Source organism: Carica papaya, chromosome 5 (genome assembly GCF_054855325.1).
Source record: "Carica papaya isolate Zhongbai chromosome 5, ASM5485532v1, whole genome shotgun sequence".
Lineage (NCBI taxonomy): Eukaryota > Viridiplantae > Streptophyta > Magnoliopsida > Brassicales > Caricaceae > Carica > Carica papaya.
The window spans coordinates 1,829,527-1,838,625 of NC_142313.1; the positions used below are offsets into that span (position 1 = coordinate 1,829,527).

The 9,099-nt window shown below is 37.8% G+C and overlaps 1 protein-coding gene and 1 long non-coding RNA gene across 2 annotated transcripts; one reads left to right on the forward strand and one right to left on the reverse strand.

Annotated features, from left to right (window-relative positions):
* Positions 1-328: 328 nt before the first annotated feature.
* TOC159 (translocon at the outer envelope membrane of chloroplasts 159) lies at positions 329-4,799 on the reverse strand. Its single transcript, XM_022051377.2, has one exon. The coding sequence runs from the start codon at positions 4,572-4,574 to the stop codon at positions 495-497; it is 4,080 nt and encodes a 1,359-aa protein (XP_021907069.1). The 5' UTR covers positions 4,575-4,799; the 3' UTR covers positions 329-494.
* Positions 4,800-7,155: 2,356 nt separating this feature from the next.
* Positions 7,156-8,691, forward strand: LOC148253654 (uncharacterized). Its single transcript, XR_015819102.1, has 3 exons — positions 7,156-7,280; positions 7,364-7,940; positions 8,179-8,691. It is a non-coding gene; the product is annotated as an uncharacterized LOC148253654 (long non-coding RNA).
* The last annotated feature ends 408 nt before the right edge of the window (positions 8,692-9,099 follow it).

The following is a 9,099-nucleotide window of genomic DNA, read 5'->3' on the forward strand; positions in this document are numbered from 1 at the left end:
CAATTTAGAGAAGGTAAAAGAACTCGAGGACTGAGAATAAAACTAAGCCAATTCATAAATTATATGAGCTGAAAGCACTGAAAAGAAAACAAGTCCTAAAAGACTCAACAAGATTACTTAAGGAATCATAGCTCAAAACTAGTAGCAAACAACTAAATCAACGCAGCCCCTCATCGCATCGTAAGTCAAACAAGTTTATTCCACACAGAGATTGTCTGTCTGGTTTGAAGGCAAGAAAACATTTACACCAGGTAGCTAAATCCTACAAGATTCTTTCTCTGAGTCGACAATCACTCTTAACAAGAACATAAACTGGCGAAATAACAGATTTCCCGCATGAAATTATCTCAAAAAAATTAATATAATTGGATCCATAAAAACAAGTTCTAGCTCATACAAATTTAAACATTATTGAAGAAGGACAAACGACAACAGTTGAAAACATAAACTGATTCTTCGCACCTAAACAGAGGAACAAAAAATGTTATCCGCATCTAGTACATAGAGTAATTCTCACTAACCGAAGGCCGGATGCTTTTGTAGATTGCCATGGCAACTGGAAGAATACCCAGCAAAGCAATCTGAAGCTGGTCTGAGCTACTAGTTCGGACAGTGATCTGTCCACTGAGCTTGTTGTTCAATCCTGCACGAACCGCTATTTTCGAATTCCGTCCAATGGAAAACTGAGACTGAAGGTTGGCGCCAAGAGCCAAGTCACCTCTCCACTTCACCAGGGATAAGCCCAGAGACGACTGGTCCTGGCCTATTGGAAAGTCTGCCTCTCTGAGCCGAACTTCCAAATTGGCTCCATATGCTGCATCACCTTGAGATCGAACAGTTCCAGTGCTGCCTACCAAGACCAAACGTTTCCCAAGTACAATCTGATCCTCAACTTTGACTCCAGCAGCCACATTTTCACCCAAGAATGTAACAGACACTCCAGCAGCTGTCTTGTTCTTCTTGAAATTTTTGAATTTGGTCTCTCCCCTGACTATGTAAGCAAGTTGCTTACCAACATTTTGGATGTCAAAACCTGCCATATTTGATCCATTTTCCCCATATTTGGCAGCAACTGAGGAATCCAAATGGATACTGAATTCCTTCTTATCCTTTGTGACTTGAACAGCAACTGCCGCTGGGAACCGGCTAGCTATACTTAAACTATGTTCAATATTGATACCATCATACCCACAATCATGGTCCCAACCATGAGTGTCCAAAACTGGCCTTGCCAGAAACTGGGAAGTTGGCTCTAAAAACCGGTATCTGTAAGCTGGATTATCACCATCAAATGAAGGTGGCAGAACCATGTCAGGTAATGGCACTGGCACAGCAGCCGGAGCTCCATCTTCCTGATCCATGTCTTCCCCTGTGAAACCATATTCATCTAGAGCGACCTTTCCTTTCTTCTTGATCTCTCTCATTCTCCTCAACTCCTCCCTCCACTGCTTCTTCTGAAGGAGCTTCACCCGATAATCATACTCTTCAAAATATGCCTTCCTTTGTTCTTTGCTAAGCTTAGAAAGCTGGGTTTTCCTAAGAGGCTTAAATGGTGGGAGTTGGTCATACTCGTCTTCCACATCTTCTTGATCAGAATCAGACATTTCGTCCAACTCAATATCAGAATCACCATTCTCACCACCCTGATCAGCAGAGAGTTTTGGGTGCGTACGAGACTGCAACAGCCAAGACAACAGGTATGGAAGAGGCGGTGAACGAACACGGAACCCAAAGAGCTTCCGATGGTCAAATGGATCCTGAGTTTTTGAGAGAGAACTTGCCTCAGACAAAATCTTCATAGAGTAGCATAACAACAATAACTGAGGTCTCCAACACTGACCATTAGGGAGCACCTTCTCTCCATCTCTGTTCTTCCTACAGGAAGGATGATTCTCAACAAGAGAAACTGGGTTCATCAAACTGGGATTCATCAGACGCAGATCACCAACTGCTTGCCCGATAGACTGTTGAACAACATGGGAACGCTGGGCTACAAACACCTCATAACTCAAAGGCGAGCCAGATGGCCCATCTGGAGGTGCAGAAGCAGCATGGGTCAAGGTGACTATCGCATTTCGCCAAATGGGAGAACCAAGAGTACTAGCTATTGATCTTAACAGAGGTAGATCATTCAGATCCCTGGTTTGGGTGTCCAATCGATCAACATAGAGTACAATATCTGGAGGAAAGTTCTTAGTAAACTTCTTAATGGAAGATAAGATCTTGCGGTTGGCACCTTGTTCCAGAGCAGAAGATTTCAGACCGGGGGTATCAATGACCCTAATTTTGACTCCGTTAACTGTTCCTGTTACTTCTCTCACAGCTGAGGTGGCAGGTTCAAATGCATGGATCAGGGACTTCTCTTCCCCAAAAATAGAATTAATTGTAGCACTCTTGCCCACCCCAGTTTTGCCAAGAACTAGTATGTTCAGCGAAAAGTTCAAATCATCCTTCCCCTCAGCTTCAAGCTGTAGGGCTTCTTTCTTTGCAGAATCAAGACTAAAAAGTTGACTAGTTTGTCTGCCCGCAACAAGTGCCAAACGGTAGAGAACCTGTGCTGCTATAGAATCTTCTGGAGAATGTCCTAGTCTTTGAACTAGCCTCAAGAATTTTACTCTTAACTGCTGTAACATCTCCAATTTCTTTCTCTCTGCCTCACTCAAGTTAGTCTCTGAGTCTCCCCCAGGTATGAGATTTGAGTGAGCAAAGATACTAGGACGGACTGATCGTGATGCAGGCTTCACAGACTGCAGTGGGGATCCCAGACCAGCAGGACGATCAACAGAGAAAAGCCGAGACCCGTCTTGTGAGGTTATAGTGACACTTCCACCATCTGAGCCAGCAGCTGTTGCTGCTTTTAGGAGAGCTGCCAATGTAGCAGAGTCGAACAACTCCTTGCCCTCCCCCTCTTCATCAGTATCTGCTTCTTCATCTGAGTCAGTGACAATCTGGCCATCAAGTCTATGAGACTGGTCATGATAGCTTTCTGCACCCGAGTGAGAACCAACACCTGAGCCTTGTTCCAACTCCTCCAGAAACTGTTTCGCAGCTTCAGAACTTCCAAATATCATACCTTCAGTCTCCTCATCCGTTGATGAGCCTTCGATCTCACCTTCTCCCTCTACCTGAGGTTTTTCCTCATCTGCTTCACCAAATTCCCCAGTGGAAGTTACACTCCTTTTTTCTACTGCATTTGAATCTAATTTACTTAGTACCTCATTCTCTAACTTCTCTTCCTTCACAGTCAAAAATGTCCTATCATTCTCAACATGTCCTTGCTCACCAGCTACAGTAGCTCCCGGAGATTGAGCAAAATTTTCCTCCAGCTGAGTTGCCCCTCCACCCTCTTCGTCCACTTTGTCACTAGAGACAGTTTCTGCTGCCACCTCCACACAGGCCTCCACTTTCGATCCATTAAATTCAGCTTCATAATCAGCTTCAGCCACAACTTCTGCCATTGGTTTCTCCTCTTTGCTACCAACAGAAACATGAGCTTCCATTTCTTCCCCATCATGACCTTCAGCAACTGAATCAGTCTTAACCACATTGGCATTGGAACCATTATCTTTCATCACAAGATCAATTTTCACTCCACTAGGATTAACTTCCGGTGTTTCAACATCATTGCTGGCTACATGTTCGACATTTCCATCATGCACAATACTCGAATCAATGTGTTCCTCCACATCATGGTTAACATGATCAAACCCATTGTCCAAGCTCACATCCTTTTGAGCAGGAACATTGAACCCCTTAACTTCAGTCTCCTTAGATTCTGCCACATCCCCAACAACAACAGCTGTTGACTCCACTAAAACCCGTTGTATGGACTCCGTAACATGGTCTCCTCCTTTTGTTAATTTTGAGTCCTCTAACTCAGTTGGCTCTCCAACTGCAGGATCCTCCCGTTCAATTCCACCACCAGGCATTGAAATCTTTTCAACTGCCTCCCTAGCTTCTTCAGTCTCGACCACAACAACAGGTTCCTCAGGAACCGCGCCTTTCTGTTCCTCTACAACCTTCTTAGCCTCCAAGTCATTTTCTCCTAGCTCCACCTTCTCATGCCCACTTTCACCTGAATTGGCGCTTTCATTCATTTCCACCACAACCTCATCCTCTCCATAATCCCCTCCTCCAACATCCTCTGTTCCTTTATCGACACTCTCATTTGCCCCCTCATCATCCTCCTTCAAATCGCCAATATCTGGAACCTCTCCCATTTCATCCTCAAAATCATCATCTTCCGACACCCTCGCAATCGGCATAACCGTCGCGGCCATCAATTGCTCCGAAGAACTCGCAAAGGGGGAATACGAAACATCCCCCGCAGCAAGATTTTCCTCGGTTTCTTCGTCGGGAACCGCCACAATTGGCCTATCCGACGCCGGTTCGAACTCATCCTCACCGCTCATAAACCCATCGTCACTGCTGCTGCTGCTACTACTACTATCTTTAACATTATCCGCCACCAAACCATTTTCATTCACCGAAGAAACAATACTATTATCAGGAGAAGATAAAGGGGAGGAAGAGAACGACGAAGAACCTGGTGAGTTTGAGCCGTATGACGCCATATCCGGTGCAGATGTCCTCGACTCCGTCTCTTGTAGAATTATCAGATAATTGAGAGGGTCTCGGTTCTTTAGGGTTTTAGAGCTGAAGATTTTCCGGATTGGGTTTTGGATGAGAGAGGGGGAGGAGGAGGAGGAGGAGGTGAGAGAGCTGGAGAGAAGAGAAACTGAGATAAGGCACGCCAAGCATGCCAGCCACTAAAGACACTGTTGCTGGGTGGAAATGGGCTCGCTGTGGGCTTTTTTCGATGTTTATAATGAATTTTTTGAAATTACAATTTTACCCTCTTGGATTTTTATTAGATGAAAATTAATTAGTTAGATGTGTGTGTGTATACATATATATATATATATGAGATTATTGGCCTACGAATATTTTATTTTTTATATACATTAATTTCAATAAAATATTACAATAATAAATATCTCGTTTTAACCTAAATTAAAATTTATAAATAAATCAATTTAACTTGAAAATTTAAAACAAAGTAAATATAGTATGATTAAAAAATTATATTGGATTAAATAATAAAAACCCATTTTTGCCAAACAATTTATTTTTTATAGTAAACATAATTTATTTTTATAATATATCTTCATATTCTTTAAATATACATACACATATTTTGTAGAATATTATAAAAATATTAATCTAATAAAATAATTTTTTTATATTACGGATAAGAGGGTCACTCTCATAACTTGGGTGACATTTTTGTTTTTTTATTGGAAAAAGCTAATATTTTATATAAATTGCTTTTAAAAAAAATAGTTATGTGTTTTTTTATTTTATTATTAATTTAATATTTAACTAAATATTCAGTCATTTATTAAAACTAATTAATTAATTAATTAAAATTTTTAAATAATTTTCGTAATTAATTTATTATTATTATTATATATATATATATTATTTGTAAGTAAGTATTAGGGTTTCGTTTGGTTGTTGCGTGGGTGGAAGATACGGGAAATGTATTGTTTGTTTGCATGCGATTGGAAGATAACGTCACGGGGTTGGGTTCGTAAGGTCTTGTTTGGTTGTGGAAATATTGTTGTATTTTTCAAATTTTCTTTTGTCAAATACGTGTGTGTTTTTACTTCCTCTTGTTTCTCATCCCAAACGCTTGGTCACAATTTATTGCTACTCAATCCCTCCATCATCTAAAATTTTTCTTACTCCCAAACACTACTTATGTTTTCGCCATAAATCAAGTTGCGATTATCCAAAATAAACAAGTTTTAATAACGTAAAATATTTTTTCATTCGTATCCTGCATTAAATTCGATGAAATTTAATTGTTGTAGTTCCATAAATAATATAATGAATTAAAATTTTAATTTAAATAAATCACGTCGGTAAAATAAGATTATTTTTTTAGAATTTTTTATTTTTTTATATTGTAAAATAATGTACGATCATGCCAATTATTTTTAAATAATTTTAACAAAAATGATAACAGTAAATTAGGGAGTGCTTGCCCACCAGTTTCAATGTGGGCGTAACCTTTGGCTTTTTTTTTAAAGCTTTGGCGAGCATCTGAAACAACTGGCGATTTTGAGAGCTCGACTGTTAACGACATTCTTTCATATGTTCTTTAAAGAGCTTGAGGAAGGTCTTATAGAATTCTCGAAACTTCGATACCTTCATTCTAATTTTAAAATACCAAATAATCTTATAAGAAAACTAATAGCACATTGTCATTTGTTTCATGATAACCTATTTATTACTGTTCGTCTTAATAATTATTATCGTATTTATAAAAATATATTTTAATATAAATTATAATATATATTTATCATTAAAGTTTGAATAATGAAATAATATGCATTACATTTTATCTCTCAATTGTACTATAATTATAAATATTTGTTACCATCAACATGGTATTATAGTTAAGATTTTTGTACTATACTTCAAAATTTTGTACCTTATTGAGTGCATATAATTTATCATTTTACGAGTGGATTGTACGTAAATGTTAACTTATAATACTTGATTCATTAAATTTAGAATATAATTCATCATCGTATTAGTAAAAATACAGTGATCAAGTTAAATTTTGTCTTAACAAGTTATAACATTTTCATACAAAATAAGTATTTCGTAACTATTGAATTTTTTTTAGTCGAATATCCGCAATGGATTAATAAATAGAAAGAACATTTTTGTTACTAAAAAAAAAAAAAAAGCTATTAATTGCCAAACATAGGAACATGTATGTGAATTAACCACTAACCTGGATAAGGATTGGGTTAAGCCTGGACCTTTAAAAGGATATTGGGCCGACTTAATCACAAAACCAAACAGTCCACATAAAATGTCCAAAGGTTGACTCCCGTGAGTTGGCCCATTTAATAATCCCATTGGAGTCAACTTTTTTTTCAGAAAAAGTCAACTTTAAGATGTTGTTCCGGGAGTAAGTCAAAACAACTCATAAGACTGTCAATTTAAGTGGACAGAGAAAAATATATCGAGATATATTGTAATATATTTGTCGGTAAGTTCGTTAAAAGTTAGTTTCAAAATAGTTAAATATATATACATGTATATGTATATATATACAGCGTCGTTGGTCTGCAGTTATGGACTTCTCCTTTCTTTTCTTCCTTGATTTCTCTCTCCACAAAACCACCCTCTTCTTCTTCATTTAAGCGGCATCTCCGTCTCTTACCTCCGGGTCACCACCTCACTCCAAGAAATGTTCCAAGGTAATCTTTTTGGTTGTAGCGCTGTAAATTTTGTTTCCTTTTTCTAGATTGTGTGGTTTCCTTTTTTGTTTTTCGGAACGTAGGCAGCCGAGGGGGCAGCGTCATCAACGGGAGATATGCCGATCGGAACTCCTTGGTCCGGGGAAGCAATACGGGAAATTCTCGAAAGATAGTTCTATATTGTCCGGACCTAGAATTCCTTCTCGCAAACTATCTTGGAAATGCCGGTGCTTAAATAAAAATCAGAAGAGGTAAAACCTGATATCGTAGGTCTAGAATTCATAAAAGAAACATGATATTCATAAAAGATAAAAGATGATGAGATTAAATCAAAGTATTTAATCTCGAAGCTGCCTGTGCTGGCAAGAACACCGCCGTTGACGCCTCTTCCTCTGAGAAAATCCCTGATGTCGAAGGCGAGGACTGGTGTCCACGTGCGCTGAACGTTCCATCGTTCTTCCATGGTTCTTGATTTGGGTTTCTGTGAAAAAATTTTGTTTATCGTTCTTCTTTACTTGCATTTGATCAAAGGCATAGGTGACGAGGATGCAGAGAAATCAAAGGCCGTAGCTATGGTGTTCTACGGTCGGGGTTGAAGAAGAAGTCGAGGAGACCCGCGAAATTGAGTACGAAGGTTGCATGGGAAAATAACTCTCCCAGGTGGGTCTTTCTCTGGATTGGTTATTTTCTTGGTGTGGTCTTGATCTGGCGACGTCTAGAAATTCAGTCGGGTTCTGAGAAGCTCTAACCAGAATTTATAAAAAAAAAAAAGTTCTTTTCTTTTTTAATCGAGCAGGAGATTAGGGTTTACCAAGGATATTATCAGCTACTAGTAAGATTTTGATATGTAAAACAGAGATGGTTGTGATGGTGCTATCTGTTCTCTTTTCAAATGCAGCGGGAAGGCGATGAGATGGCTTTCAGCTCTTCTGGAAAACATGCTTATATATCCTTTGGCTAATGAATTTATCATCGTTCTCTTATGTTCACAAAAAAGTTTCTTCATCCCATATTTTTAACCATTTTATCGCTGTTTTTCTACTACCGTGTCGCTCACTATTCTCTGCTGTTTTTCTCTGTGAGGAAAATGTCTTGACTTGCAAAGAACTGAAGGAAGAAGACGAAGTATTGCAGAAACAGAAGAAAAAGAGGAAGTAAATAGCTGAAGGGCCTATTCATGGTAGCAAGTACCCAGTACATGTTTTTTATCCTCAGTTCCAAACAATCCCAGTTTACCATAAATTCGTTCTTCATTTTGTGCGTAGCTTCATGTTGGTAAACTGCGATGAAGAATGAATTTATGGTAAACTGGAATGGTTTGCAAACAAAGGATTAAGAACGTGTACTGATACTTTGCTGCTATGAACAAACCCTTTGTATGCAATTTAAATGGACACAGAAAATGTATAGAGACATTTTGCTTCATATATATATATATATATATGTATGTATACATATACACTCAGTTGGTAATTATTTCTGCAATTAATGATACAATTTAATCAGCTGTTAACCATAAAAGCTTTGAAAATTAATATAATTAAGCTTTGTGTTAATCACATGCAGACACAAACTTTGTCATGGATTTACAAGTCAACGCATGTTTGTGGTAACAATTTAATAAAATATTAATTTAATTAAATTTAACACTTTAATTATTACTAATCACCACCTTTTTTTTTTAGTTAAACTTTTAATAATGATTTTTTTCTATTATACCCTTATTTTTTTTGTTATTTACATTTATATCCTTACTTTTTTATATTTATATATATATATTTTTTAATTTTATATATATTTTATTTATTATTATGTACGA